At 42.1% G+C, this 15,426-nt stretch overlaps 1 protein-coding gene across 11 annotated transcripts in view; it reads left to right on the forward strand.

Annotated features, from left to right (window-relative positions):
• nfic (nuclear factor I/C) overlaps positions 1-15,426 on the forward strand; it is a 408,020-nt gene that overhangs the window by 157,624 nt on the left and 234,970 nt on the right. The window contains exon 8 of one of the 11 annotated variants that reach the window (XM_056275694.1): positions 591-1,489. The exons of the other annotated variants lie outside the window; for them this stretch is intronic. Coding sequence (XP_056131669.1) covers positions 591-645 — 55 coding nt within the window. The 3' untranslated portion in view covers positions 646-1,489. Of the gene's footprint in view, positions 1-590; positions 1,490-15,426 lie in introns of those variants that run through there. 11 annotated transcript variants of the gene reach the window in all.

A 15,426-nucleotide genomic window follows, 5' to 3' on the forward strand; every position in this document is an offset into this window, starting at 1 on the left:
GTGAAGAGTTTCAAGTTGTACATATCAAGTTACATCCACAGTTATGAGGATGATTGTGGACGTAACTTGATATGTACAACTTGAAACTTTTCATTCCAACTAACTCCATAGATCTGGGGCAAAAGCATAACTGAGGACAAAGAAACAATGATCAAGTAGAGCTATAAAAGGATCAATAGGATGAAAAACATTTTTAAAAAATCAAGAAAAGAAATAAAAACACTGTTAGTCATCAGATCAACTCTGGAATAATAATTACAGCATGTCTGTAGTGATCGTTTTTACCCTTAATAGACAGGAAAAACTGTGAGTGGAATGTCAGAGAGCTACTGTCTCCCCGCCTGCTGCCCTATGTCTGCTTGGATAGGCTCCAGCATCCTCGCGACCCTGAGCAGGATAAGCGATTTGGATAATGGATGGATGGATGGATGGATGGATGGATGGATGGATGGATGGATGGATGGCTGGATGGATGGATGGATGGATGGCTTGATTGTGTAAAGTTCCGACTCTCACCTCCACACTCTTAACCTTCTTTCTCTCCTGCTGCCTCTGGACATGCCTTCCCCCTGTCCTTCGTCCAACGGTAGCATAATTTCCTCCAGCACCCTGCTGGCCAACAGTACCGGAGGCGGTCGTTGGTAACCCAGGCCTCGACCGATCCAGTATGGAAATCTTATTTATGATCTGAAGATTTGATTTGGCAAAGATTTTACACAGGATGCCCTTCCTGACACAACCCTCCCCATTTATCAGGGCTTGGGACCGGCACTAAAAAATGCACTGGCTTGTACATCCTCAGTGGCTGGGATCTCTGCATGTCTAACTCTTGCCTCCCAAATCAAGTCCTTTACTCTCAGCTCTTGATAGGACGCCATGCCCTAGGAGGACAAAAGAAGTGCATGTAAAGATAACATAAAGGCCCACATCAAAAGGTTTGGCATCGACCTTAACACCTGGGAACAAGCAGCAAAAAACAAAAAACAAAACAGGGAGCCCTGGAGACTGGCTGTCCATGACGGTGCTGGGCGCTACACCCACGACCTTCACCTTGCTGCTGAAAACCGGCACAGGCTCAGAAAGGAGAGAGTTACCAGATAGGCCCAAACCACATCATCAACCACTTCTTCACACACTTGCCCACGTTGCCCCAAAATATGTGGCTCCAGGATCAGCCTCTACGCCCACGTGAAGACCCACTACGACCTAGAAGGACAGTCATACTCAACTGCTGGTGATGATGATGTTCAAAATGTTATTTCTTCTTTAGATTAGTCAACAATAATGACTGACAAACTTTAACGTAGAACGGAACCTTTACAATCAAAGCAGTCTAATACACTGAAATCGTTCTGAAATGCGAGCTCGAGGCTGTATACACAGACACACTGAAATGTTCTTTTGTAATGTTGCTGTGCCAAAAGCATCATGGGTAATGTAGTTCCCTTACACAGGATTTAGTTTTACCCCATTTCCTTCAATAAATCTAATTAAAAATGAATCAGTCATATTGTCATTTATAAGAATTAAACAATAATATCTAAATAAAGCTGCACAGTACTTTCTCAAATAAATGTTACAACATCTCCCCACCCCCACCCCCGATGCACTGAAGGGTCATCAGCTCAAGTCTGTAATGCATATAACAGTTGAACTGATCTTCTGAGTAAAGTCCCAGAGGAAGTGCAGATAACCCACTTTTCCATCTCAACCTGGAAACAGTTCTTCAATTTTGCAGAATTTCTGAGTCTGTCTGGGCATGTTTGTCACCCATTTACAAAGATCCCTGCCTGCAGCAGACATCATTTCCTTTGCACCTGTCATCACAGAGATGGCTTCTTCAACATTACTGCATCCTCCTTTCTCTCTGCCCCATTTCAGTTTCATGCTGGGCATCAGAACAGATTTGATTTCTTTCAATCGATCTGTGTTGGTGTACAATCTCAAGCAAGATCTCCATCAAGCGTTGGTTCTCAGTCAAGCCAACAGTGTTTGTGTTATGTAACCTAAGATCTCCATTAAAAAAGATGTTTATTCTTAAGAATCTCATTTTATCTCATAAAGTGGATTTCTTACTTTTAACTGAGACCTAGCTTAAAACTGGGGACTGCTGCCCTCCCTCAATCTCCCTAGGCTCACTGATCATGGTGGGGTATTACAGTTCTTTTTAAGACCAATTTTATTTGTAATCAGATTACATGGGACACTTTCTTTGATTGTGAAATCCCAGTATGTTGCTTGGTTGTCTACCGACCACCAAAACCTAACAATTGTTTTTTAAATGAACTCTTTGAACTGTTAACTTCGGTGGTTCCCAAATGATAGTTATCACGGGTGGCGATTTTAATGTGCACACTTGACAACCTCTCAGATTCTTTTGCAACTAACTTTTCAAATATTACCAGTTCTTTAACCTTGTTCAACATGTGTCTAGCTCTACGCATGACCATGGTCACACTCTTGACCTGGTTTTTACCCTCACTCTGACCTTGAACTCTCCATGTTTGATTTTTTTCTCTGACCACAAATGCATTGCTTTTAACACAAAGTTTCAGTCTTTGCTCAACCACAGAAGCACACAGTACACTTTCGCTTCTTCAATGCCAACTCTGCAACTACTTTTTCTTCATCCTGTTTCCCTGATTACTATATGATAATATGATCTTGTAACCTGGTTCAGTGTTCAGTGTGCTTCTGTGCTAGATGCCACAGCTCCCCCTACACTATGAGGTTGCTTTCGTCAACTAACTCTTCACCCTGGATTAACAACAACGTTCATCATTCAACATTCAACATTTAAACTAGAGTCAGCTCTTGACATAGTAGCTCCTATGAAAACTAAGAAAAAAATCACAAGACTACAGTAATACCCTGGAAGACTGAGCAAAATGGAATTAAGCAAAATGTGATGAGTTTGCATCATTCTTTGATCATAAAATCATTAATATCCGAGTAGGTATCATGAATAAGGTTGTTAATCCAAACAGTCAAACTGCTAGTAACGACTTTCGGGGAAATCTAATTTCCTTTTGCAAAATTAGTGAAGAGGAACTTAGTAAAACGATCTTGCAGATAAAGTCATCCACCTGCTCTCTGGATGCAATTCCCACTGCCCTTTTTAAAGAGGTCTTAGATAGTTTGATTGGTTATGTTTTGGATATTGTAAACTGTTCTTTAGATTCAGGTATCTTTCCTGATTCACTGAAAACAGCTAGAGTAAATCCCTTACTCAAGAAAAATTATCTTGATCCGTCGGTGCTGAGCAATTATAGGCCTATTTCTAATCTGCCTTTTCTGGGCAAGATTTTGGAAAAGGCAGTGTATAAACAATTGGATGGGTTTTTGCATGAAAACAAGATTCATGATAAACTTCAGTCCGGTTTTAGAAACGGACACAGTGTTGAAACAGTGCTTGTAAAAGTAGTCTTTCCATCCTTTAACTCCTTGATCTGATGGCTGCCTTCCATACAGTCGAACATGATACTTCCAGACCGCCTTGAGAATTGGATTGGCCTTTCAGGCACTGCCCTATTATGGTTCAACACTTATCTTACTGGCAGAAGCTATTTTGTTAGTCTTTCTGACCATGTCTCAGACAAACATGTAATGTTCTCATGTATTCCGCAGGGTTTCATTCTTGGTCCTTTATTGTTCTGCCTCTACATGCTGCCGCTTGGGAAAATTATCTGTGATCATGGAGTGAATTTCCATTTTTATGTTGATGATACTCAGTTATATTTATCTGTAGTGCCAGATGACCCCAATGCTCTCAATCCCTTGATGAATTGTCTGTCTAGTATTAAACGATGGATGAGTGAAAACTTTCTCAAATTGAACGAAGACAAGACAGAAATTCTCATTATAGGTACTAATGCACAGAGAGAAATGATATCAAGTAGAATGGGGAGTCTGGCTGTACAGAATAAGACTGTAGTAAAAAACCTGGGTGTCATCATTGACTCTGAGTTGGATTTTAAATCACATATCAACAATGTTACAAAGGGTGCCTTTTTTCACCTAAAAAATATTGCTAGAATTAGACCCTACCTCTCCCTGGAAGACGCCAAAAAGGTGACACATGCTTTTATCTCTTTGCATCTAAACTATTGCAATGCACTTTTTACTGGTTTACCCAAAAAAGTATCGATAGGCTGCAACTAGTACAGAATGCGGCAGCAAGGGTCGTAATGAAAACCAGGATGAGAGATCACATTACCCCAGTTTTAGCGTCTTTACACTGGCTTCCTGTAGCATCGAGGATTGATTTTAAAATTCTTTTACTTGTGTTTAAAGCGCTACATGGTTTAGCACCCTCATACCTATCTGACTGCTTATCTGATGATGTTCCGAGCCGCTCACTTAGCTCCTCTGGTGCTGGCCTGCTCAATGTCCCTAGAATGAACTACAAAAATATGGTGAAGCGGGATTTTGTCTTTATGCACCGACAGCTTGGAATAGACTCCCCCAACAAATAAGAGAAACAACGTCCATAGATAGTTTTAAGAATCAGCTCATGACCCATTTTTATGCTCTTGCTTTTAATTAATTCCACTTTATATTTCTTTTTATTCTTATTTTTATCTTGTACTGTGTTTTATTATTTTTAACGTATTTTATCTGTATTGTTATTGAGTTTTATTGTTTCCCCTGTTTTTAATGTAAAGCACTTTGAGCTGTATTTTATGTACGAAAGGTGCTATACAAATAAAGTTTATTATTATCATCATCATCATCATTATTGTTATTATTATTATTATTGTTATTGTTATTATTATTATCGTCTGAAAAGGGAAGTCAGAAGAGTGGAGCATAAGTGGAAGAAATCCAAACTCAGGGCCCATATCCTCCATCTGAAAGAACTGCTGTACATGCTCAACTAAAACATCAAAGAGGCGAGAGTTGCCTACTTTACAAGCCGAATTAGGGACAATAAACATAATCTGAAGTTCCTGTTTAAAGCCACTGACCAGCTCGTAAACCTTGTCCAGCCTGCTCTATCTGACTCTCACCAATAGACTGTACAAATATTTTGTCTTCCTTTTTTGACAAAATCAACAACATTCATTCTAATTTTAACATTGCTAATATTTCCTCTGACTCATAAGTTTACTGTTCTACTCTCTTGTCTGATTTCTCCGGTGGTTTTAAGATGGCAAGTGTCCAACCTATTAAAAAAAAACCTACCCTTGATCCAACCCTACCAAATAACTACAGACCTATTTCAAAACTACCATTGATCTTCAAAATTCTTGAAAAAAAACCTCATTTTACAGCAGCTCCTTGAGGTCATTGAAGGGCACAATATTTTCAGTTAATTTCAATCCAACATTCGCCACCAACATAGTACAGAAACAGCACTACTAAGATTGACAAATGACATCCTCATGCGAGCTGATAATGGTGAACATTCTATCCTGGTCCTGTTTGGCTTAACTGTTGCTATTGATGCCCAGTGTGGGAAAATGGCGGCGCAAACTCACGTTTGCAGCGGCCTCCCTCAGTTCTGACTATGCAGTGTCTTTATCCATGTGTAATCTGTGTCTGAGTTTGTGTCATCATGTGAAGAATTATGTCTGTGATTGTCGATTTCGTTTGATGGCTGGGAGAGCTGGCATTGGATTGGCTAGAAGAGCTTGGTCTGCAGTGTTCCGTGGGCCGATGGACCACGGCCCTGCCTGGAGCTGTGCCCGAAGAGGAAACACCGAGGGCAGTCTGTTTGACAGGACGTGGAAGTGTGGATACAGGGCAGGCTGGGCTGGCTGCTAGCCCATGCAGACCGGTGGTTCCAATAACACCGAGGGCGGTCTGGTGGCGGCTTCACCTGGCGTCAACTGTGCAGTGTTTGTGTTGTCATGTGGAGTACGGGAGAGGTGTCTGGCTGGGAGAACTGGCGTTGGATCAGCTGAGGGAGCCTGGTCTGCTGCGTCCAGGGTGGGCCCAGGGACCACGGCCTCCGCCTGGAGCTGTGCCCAAAGAGGAAACACTGAGGATGGTCTGACTGGACGTGGAGGTGGGGCAGGCTGGGCTAACTGCTAGCCCATGCAGACCGGCGGTTCCGACAGTCATCCTGGCTGGTGTTCATTCTCAGGACAATGACATTTTTGGACAGTGTTGCAAATTTACTAAATGGGCTGTGTTGTTGACTTTTTTGCTTTGTCCTGTCCGTTTTTGTATGTTTTTGGTGGTGTCATTTTCTTTTGAATGTGTTTTTTTTTGTCTTTTGTGTTGCACTGCTGTGGGCTGGGAGAAATTAAATTTCATCTCTTTTGTGTGTGGAAGTACATGACTGAGATGACAATAAATTGTTTCTGATTTCTGATGCTATTAATCACTCCATCTTAGCAGAATGTTTAAATAATTGGGTTGATATTTCCGGCTCTCAGTTGTATCTCATCCAATTTGTCTAACGGGAAGTTTCAGGTTGCCATAGAAAACTTTGTATCCTCAACTGCCCCTGTACTCTGTGGAGTTCTGCAGGGTTCAATCCTTGGTCCCATCCTTTTCGCAATCAACATGTTACCTCTAGGCAATCTGGTTAGCCAGTTCAATTGCATATCTCGCCACTGCTATGCTGATGATATGCAGCTCTATTTGTCAGTTAAACCAAAGATATGGGTTATATTGGTGCCCTTCATAACTGCCTGGCTGTTATTAAGGAATGGATGTCACTCAATTTCCTTCAGCTCGCTTAAAACTGAGGTTCTCCTTATTGGTCCTAATAAAATTCTCTCAGAAGTGAAACCTTGTATCGGCCCTCTGGCCACCAACATTAAATCCTCCTCAAGAAATCTGGGTGTACTCTGACCAAAATCTGAATTTTGACCTACACATAAACAAGCTTTTGCAAACCAGCTTTTTCCCAACTCCGGAATATTGCGAAAATCAAATCAATACAATCAACCAGACATCTTGAATTACTAATGCTCTTTTCTTCTGTCTCAGCCAAGCAAAGCTTACCTGCCTGCAACCTGTGCAAAATTCTTCATTCAGGCTGCTAGCCAATACCAATCTTACAACCTACATCACACGAATCCTCGCATCACTTCATTGGCTCCCAGTCATTTATAGAATAGACTTCAGGATACTGCTTATCACATACACTCACTGGCCACTTTATTAGGTACACCTTGCTAGTACCGGGTTGGACCCCCTTTTTCCTTCAGAACTGCCTTAATCCTTCGTGGCATAGATTCAACAAGGTACTGGAAACATTCCTCAGAGAGTTTGGTCCATATTGACATGATAGCATCACGCAGTTGCTGCAGATTTGTCGGCTGCACATCCATGATGCGAATCTCCCGGTCCACCACATCCCAAAGGTGCTCTATTGGATTGAGATCTGGTGACTGTGGAGGCCATTTGAGTACAGTGAACTCATTGTCATGTTCAAGAAACCAGTCTGAGATGATTCGAGCTTTATGACATGGCACGTTATCCTGCTGGAAGTAGCCATCAGAAGATGGGAACACTGTGGTCATAAAGGATGGACATGGTCAGCAACAATACTCAGGTAGGCTGTGGCGTTGACACGATGCTCAGTTGGTACTAAGGGGCCCAAAGTGTGCCAAGAAAATATCCCCCACACCATTACACCACCACCAGCAGCCTGAACCGTTGATACAAGGCAGGATGGATCCATGCTTTCATGTTGTTGATGCCAAATTCTGACCCTACCATCCGAATGTCGCAGCAGAAATCGAGACTCATCAGACCAGGCAACGTTTTTCCAATCTTCTATTGTCCAATTTTGGTGAGCCTGTGCGAATTGTAGCCTCAGTTTCCTGTTCTTAGCTGACAGGAGTGGCACCCGGTGTGGTCTTCTGCTGCTGTAGCCCATCTGCCTCAAGGTTCGACGTGTTGTGCGTTCAGAGATGCTCTTCTGCATACCTCGGTTGTAATGAGTGGTTAATTGAGTTACTGTTGCCTTTCTATCAGCTCCAACCAGTCTGGCCATTCTCCTCTGACCTCTGGCTTCAACAAGGCATTTTCGCCCACAGAACTGCCGCTCACTGGATATTTTCTCTTTTTCGAACCATTCTCTGTAAACCCTAGAGATGGTTGTGCGTGAAAATCCCAGTAGATCAGCAGTTTCTGAAATACTCAGACCAGCCCGTCTGGCACCAACAACCATGCCACGTTCAAAGTCACTTAAATCACCTTTCTTCCCCATTCTGATGCTCGGTTTGAACTGCAGCAGATCGTCTTGACCATGTCTACATGCCTAAATGCATTGAGTTGCTGCCATGTGATTGGCTGATTAGAAATTTGCGTTAACTAACAGTTGGACAGGTGTGCCTAATAAAGTGGCCGGTGAGTGTATAAGGCCCTCCACACTCCCGAGGTGTGGTGGACCCTCCACAGCATCAACACAAGGAAAGCAGCAGGGCCTGATGGTATACAAGGGCATGTACTCCAGGCCTGTGCTGACCAACTAGGTATTTACACACATTTTCGACCTCTCTTTCTCCTTATGCACAGTCCCCACATCTAGCATAATCGTGCCTCTTCCCAAAATAACCTGTGGTAACCTGTCCCAATGACCATTGGCCAGTCGCTCTCACTCCTGTTATTTCAGAATGCTTTGAACAACTGGTACGCAACCACATCAAAGACACTGCCCCAACTGATCTAGACTAACACCAGTTTATTTACCGGACAAGTAGATCGATGGAGGATGCCATCTGTGTGGCCCTTATTACAGCCCTCTCTCACCTGGAATGACCCCACATCTACATCAGGAAGGTCTTTGTAGATTACAGCTCGGCGTTTAACACCATCATATCAAACAAGCTGGTCAGCAAACTCCACAAACTAGGACTAACTCCCTCCATACGCAATTGGATACTGGACTTCCTCATCTACCGCCCCCAGACTGTAAGACTGGGCAGGCGCACATCCTCCAACCTCCGGTGCTAGTGCAGCGACCAAGACACATACCCACATCGGGCTTCCCACCCGCAGACACAGCCAAGTGTGTCTGCATAGGGACGCCCGACCAAGCCGGAAGGAATACGGGGATAAGAACCCGCGATCCTCGTGTTGATAGGCAACAGAATAGAACCACTACACTACTCGGACACCCCCTGCTTGTTAACTTTTATAGATGCACCAGAGAGAGCATCCTAACTAACTGCATGACAGCGTGGTACACAGCTCAATGGGAAGAATAAGATCCAAGCCATCAACACATATGTCGTACCAGTCATCAGATACCCAGCTGAATTTCCGCTTCCAAATTTCCGCTTCCGGTTTGGGAAGCTGGCTGCACAAATTCGCGTTTGCTGCAGCCTCACCCAGTGCCGGTGTCGGAAAATGGCGGCGCGAATTCACATTCGCGGCAGCCTCACCCAGTACCGTCCATGCAGTGTCTTTGTCCATGTCTGCGTCTAAGTTTTCTCTTTGTATGGTGGTTGGTAGAGCTGGTGCTGGATTAGCTGGGAGAGCGGGGCAGGCTAAGCTAACTGCTAGCCCATGCAGACCGGCAGTTCCGATAACACCGAGGGCGGTCTGGCGGAGGCCACACCTGGCGTTGACTGGTGTTTTTGATGTCGTCGTGAGGAGTGCGGCGAGGAGTGTTGACGGCGTCTGGTTCAGCTGGGAGACTTCGTCTGCTTCGTCTGGTGGGCCCGAGGACCACGGCCCCTCCCTGGAGCTGCAAGAGGAGGAAACACCGAAGGCAGTCTGACGCGGCAGTGGGGCGGGCTTAGCTAACTGCTTGCCTATGCAGACCAGCAATTCTGACATTCATCCTGGCTGGCGTTCATTCCCTTGGACAGTGATTTTTTTTTTTTTAGTCTGGATATATGTGTTAGTTTGGATATGTGTGTTAGTTTGGATATAGTGCATCCGGAAAGTATTCACACCCCTTCACTTTGCCCTCATTTTGTTATGTTACAGCCTTCTTCCAACATGGATTAAATTCGGTTTTTTTCTCATCAATCTACACACAATACCCCATAATGACAAAGTTAAAAAGGTTTTGTAGAAATTTTTGCAAATTTATTAAAAATAAAAAACTGAAATATTCATGTACATAAGTATACACACCCTTCGCTATGACACTCAAAATTGAGCTCAGGTTTGTCCTGTTTCCACTGATCATCCTTGAGATGTTTCTACATCTTGATTGGAGTCCACCTGTAGTAAATTCAATTGATTGGACATGATTTCGAAAGGCACACACCTGTCTATATTAGGTCCCACTGTTGACAGTGCAAGTCAGAGCAGAAACCAAGCCATGAAGTCAAAGGAATGGTCTGTGGACCTCCGAGACAGGACTGTATCGAGGCACAGATCTGGGGAAGGGTACAAAAAAATTTCTACAGCTTTGAAGGTCCCAAAGAGCACAGTGGTCTCCATCATTCGTAAATGGAAGAAGTTTGGATCCACCAGGACTCTTCCTAGAGCTGGCCGCCCAGCCAAACTGAGCAATTTGGGGAGAAGGGCCTTTGTCAGGGAGGTGACCAAGAACCCGATGGTCACTGACAGAGCTCCAGCGTTCCTCTGTGGAGATGGGAGAACCTTCCAGAAGGACAACCATCTCTGCAGCACTCCACCAATCAGGCCTTTATGGTAGAGTGGCCAGACGGAAGCCTCTGCTCAGTAAAGGCAAATGACAGTCCGCTTGGAGTTTGCCAGAAAGCACCTAAAGGACTCTCAGACCATGAGCAACAAGATTCTCTGGTCTGATGAAACCAAGATTGAACTCTTTGGCCTGAATGCCAAACGTCACGTCTGGAGGAAACCAGGCACCTCTCATCACCTTGCTAATACCATCCCTACAGTGAAGCATGGTGGTGGCAGCATCATGCTGTTGGGATGTTCTTCAGTGGCAGGAACTGGGAGACTGGTCAGGATCGAGGGAAAGATGAATGGAGCAAAGTACAGAGAGATCCTTGATGAAAACCTGCTCCAGAGCGCTCAGGACCTCAGACTGGGGCGAAGGTTTACCTTTCAACACGACAACGACCCTAAGCACACAGCCAAGACAACGAAGGAGTGGCTTCGGGACAAGTCTGTGAATGTCCTTGAGTGGCCCAGCCAGAGCCCAGACTTGAACCCCATTGATCATATCTGGAAAGACCTGAAAATAGCTGTGCAGCGACGCTCCCCATCTAACCTTACAGAGCTCGAGAGGATCTGCAGAGAAGAATGGGAGAAATACCCCAAATATAGGTGTGCCAAGCTTATAGCTTCATACCCAAGAAGACGTGAGGCTGTAATCGCTGCCAAGGGTGCCTCAACCAAGTACTGAGTAAAGGGTGTGTATACTTATGTACATGCAATATTTCAGTTTTTTATTTTTGATAAATTTGCAAAAATTTCTACAAAAGCTTTTTCACTTCGTCAGTATGGGGTATTGTATGTAGATTGATGAGAAAAAAATGGATTTAATCCATTTTGGAATAAGGCTGTAAGATAATAAAATGTGGGGAAAGTGAAGGGGTGTGAATACTTTCCGGATGCACTGTATGTGTTAGTTTGGATAAATGTTTTAGTTTGGGTATCGGGGCATCACATTGCTCAGCCTCCTTGGGAAAGTCTACTCTAGGGTGTTCGAAAGGAGACTGACCAATTGTCGAACGTCAGATCCAGGAGGGACAATGCGGATTCGTCCTGGCCGTGGAACAACGGACCAACTCTTTACCCTTGGGGAAGTGTTGAGGGGGGGGGGGCATGGGAGTTTGACCAGCCAGTCTACATATGTTTTGTTGACTTGGAGAAGGCTTACAATCGTGTACCCCGGGGCACTTTGTGGGGAGTTCTGCCGGAGTATGGGGTACCGGGGCAGTTGCTACAAGCCATCCGGTCCTTGTATAACCAAAGTGAGAGCTGTGTCCGCATCTTGGCACAAAGTCAAACACGTTTTCCGTGGTTGTCGGACTCTGCCAAGGTTGTCCCTTGTCCATTTTGGGAACCTCAGAATTGCATCTCTGCTCTTTGCAGGTGATGTGGTTTTGTTGGCTTCATCAGAACACGACCTCCGAGCAGTTTGCAGCTGAGTGTGAAATGGCTGGGATGAGAGTCAGCACCTCCAATTCTGAAGCCATGTTTCTCTACCAGAAAATGGTGGATTGCTCCCTCCGGGGTGGGGATGAGTTGTTGCCCCAAGTGAAGGAGTTCAAGTATCTCGGGGTCTTGTTCACAAGTGAGGGTAGGATGGAGCGGGAGATTGACAGGCGGATTGGTGCAGCATCAGCAGTAATGCGGACGTTGTACCGGACCGTTGTGGCGAAGAAGGAGCTGAGCCGGAATGCAAAGCTCTCAATTTACCAATCAATCTTCGTTCCAATCCTCACCTATGGTCATGAGCTTTGGGTAGTGACCGAAAGGGTGAGATCGTGAATACAAGAGGCTGAAATGAGTTTCCTCCGTATGGTGTCTGGGCTCAGCTTTAGAGATAGGGTGATGAGCTCGGACATCCGGAGGGAGCTTGGAGTAGAGCCGCTGCTCCTTCGCATCGAAAGGAGCCAGTTGAGGTGGTTCGGGCATCTGATTAGGATGCCTCCTGGGCGCCTTCCTCTGGAGGTTTACCGGGCACGGCCAACTGGGAGGAGACCCCGGGGTAGACCCAGAACTCGCTGGAGGGACTATATGTCCAATCTGGCCTGGGATCCCCCAGGAGGAGCTGGAGGGTGTTGCTGGGGAGAGTGATGCCTGGAGTGCCCTACTTAGCTTGCTGCCACCGCGACCCGACCCCGGAAAAGCGGCTGAAGATGAGATGAGATGAGTTTGGATATGTGTTAGTTTGGATATGTGTGTTCTTGTAGTTTTTTGATGTGTTTTCTGTTTTTGTGTTGCACTGCTGTGGGCTTGAGGAAACGACATTTCTTTTCATTTCATATACACAAGTGCATGAAGTAAAATGACAAATAAATTGTTCCTGATTCCTGATTCCTGGAATAATAAAGTGGCCAAAGGGGGAGGAGATAAAGGCCACAAGGATCAGTACACGGAAACGCCTCACACGTCAGGTTCCACCTGAAGTCCAGTGGCCTGAGACTGTATGATAAGCGAGGAGTTCAGGGCCGAGGGTTGTGTTACTGCTGAATCACTTGGCGTCTGCCAGATTACTTTACTGGTTTCACCTGAGTGACACGTGCTGGGACTCACTGGTAGGCTGTGTTGCAAATTGGATTGGATAATAAATAGAAATAAACTTTACTTTCATGAAAACTAAATGAAAAATTACAAACAGAAGCCAACAAAAGATTGGAGAGAGGCGTTCCATGTTTTTAAAAGAAAGGGAAACATCAGCAGTTTGTTGGTATTTACACAAATGCATCATGTTATTGTCATTTTGCATCATGGTTTGCATGGCTATCAAAGTGAATTCTGTATTTACTATCAAAGTGAATTCTGTATTTACTATCAAAGTGAATTCTGTTTACTCTCAACGTGATTTCTGTATTTACTATCAAAGTGAATTCTGTGTTTACTATCAAAGTGAATTCTGTGTTTACTATCAAAGTGAATTCTGTATTTATTCTCAAAGTGAATTCCGTATTTACTATCAAAGTGAATTCTGTATTTACTATCAAGGTGAATTCTATATTTACTATCAAAGTGAATTCTGTATTTACTATCAAAGTGAATTCTGTATTTACTATCAAGGTGAATTCTACATTTACTAGCGAAGTGAATTCTGTATTTACTATCAAAGTGAATTCTGTATTTACTCTCAAAGTGAATTCTGTATTTATTCTGTATTTACTATCAAAGTGAATTCCGTGTTTACTATCAAAGTGAATTCTATATTTACTATCAAAATGAATTCTGTGTTTACTCTCAAAGTGAATTTTTTATTTAATATCAAAGTGAATTCTGTATTTACTATCATAGTGAATTCTATATTTACTCTCAAAGTGATTTCTGTATTTACTATCAAAGTGAATTATGTGTTTACTATCAAAGTGATTTCTGTATTTACTGTCAAAGTGAATTCTCTATTTACTATCAAAGTGAATTCTGTGTTTACTATCAAAGTGAATTCTGTATTTACTATCAAAGTGAATTCTGTATTTACTCTCAAAGTGATTTCTGTATTTACTATCAAAGTGAATTCTGTATTTACTATCAAAGTGAATTCTGTGTTTACTGTCAAAGTGAATTCTGTATTTACTGTCAAAGTGAATTCTGTATTTACTATCAAAGTGAATTCTGTATTTACTATCAAAGTGAATTCTGTATTTACTATTAAAGTGAATTCTGTATTTACTATCAAAGTGATTTCTATATTTACTATCAAAGTGAATTCTGTATTTACTCTCAAAGTGAATTCCGTATTTACTATCAAAGTGAATTCTGTATTTACTCTCAAAGTGAATTCTGTATTTATTCTGTATTTACTATCAAAGGGAATTCCGTATTTACTATCAAAATGAATTCTGTGCTTACTATCAAAGTTAATTCTGTATTTACTATCAAAGTGAATACTATATTTACTATCAATGTGAAGTCTGTATTTACTCTAAAAGTGAATTCTGTATTTACTATCAAAGTGAATTCTTTATTTACTATCAAAGTGAATTCCATACTATCAAAGTAAATTCTGTGTTTACTCTCAAAGTGAATTATTTATTTACTATCAAAGTGAATTCTGTATTTACTGTCAAAGTGAATTCCATACTATCAAAGTGAATTCTGTGTTTACTATCAAAGTGAATTCTGTGTTTACTATCAAAGTGAATTCTATATTTACAATTAAAGTGAATTCTGTATTTACTATCAAAGTGATTTCTATATTTACTATCAAAGTGAATTCTGTATTTACTCTCAAAGTGAATTCCGTATTTACTATCAACATGAATTCTGTATTTACTCTGTATTAACTATCAAACTGAATTCCGTATTTACTATCAAAATGAATCCTGTGTTTACTCTCAAAGTGAATTCTTTATTTACTATCAAAGTTAATTCTGTATTTACTATCAAAGTGAATACTATATTTACTATCAATGTGAATTCTGTATTTAGTCTCAAAGTGAATTCCGTATTTACCATCAAAGTGAATTCTTTATTTACTATCAAAGTGAATTCTGTATTTACTGTCAAAGTGAATTCCATACTATCAAAATGAATTCTGTATTTACTATCAAAGTGAATTCTGTATTTACTATCAAAGTTATTTCTATATTTACTATCAAAGTGAATTCCGTATTTACTATCAAAGTAAATTCTGTATTTACTCTCAAAGTGAGTTCTGTATTTACTATCAAAGGGAATTCTGTATTGACTATCAAAGTGAATACTATATTTACTATCAATGTGAATTCTGTATTTACTCTCAAAGTGAATTCCGTATTTACTATCAAAGTGAATTCTGTATTTACTCTCAAAGTGAGTTCTGTATTTACTATCAAAGTGAATTCTGTATTTACTAGCAAAGTGAATACTATATTTACTATCAATGTGAATTCTGTATTT

The sequence above is a fragment of the Lampris incognitus genome, chromosome 3 (genome assembly GCF_029633865.1).
Source record: "Lampris incognitus isolate fLamInc1 chromosome 3, fLamInc1.hap2, whole genome shotgun sequence".
NCBI classification, from domain to species: domain Eukaryota; kingdom Metazoa; phylum Chordata; class Actinopteri; order Lampriformes; family Lampridae; genus Lampris; species Lampris incognitus.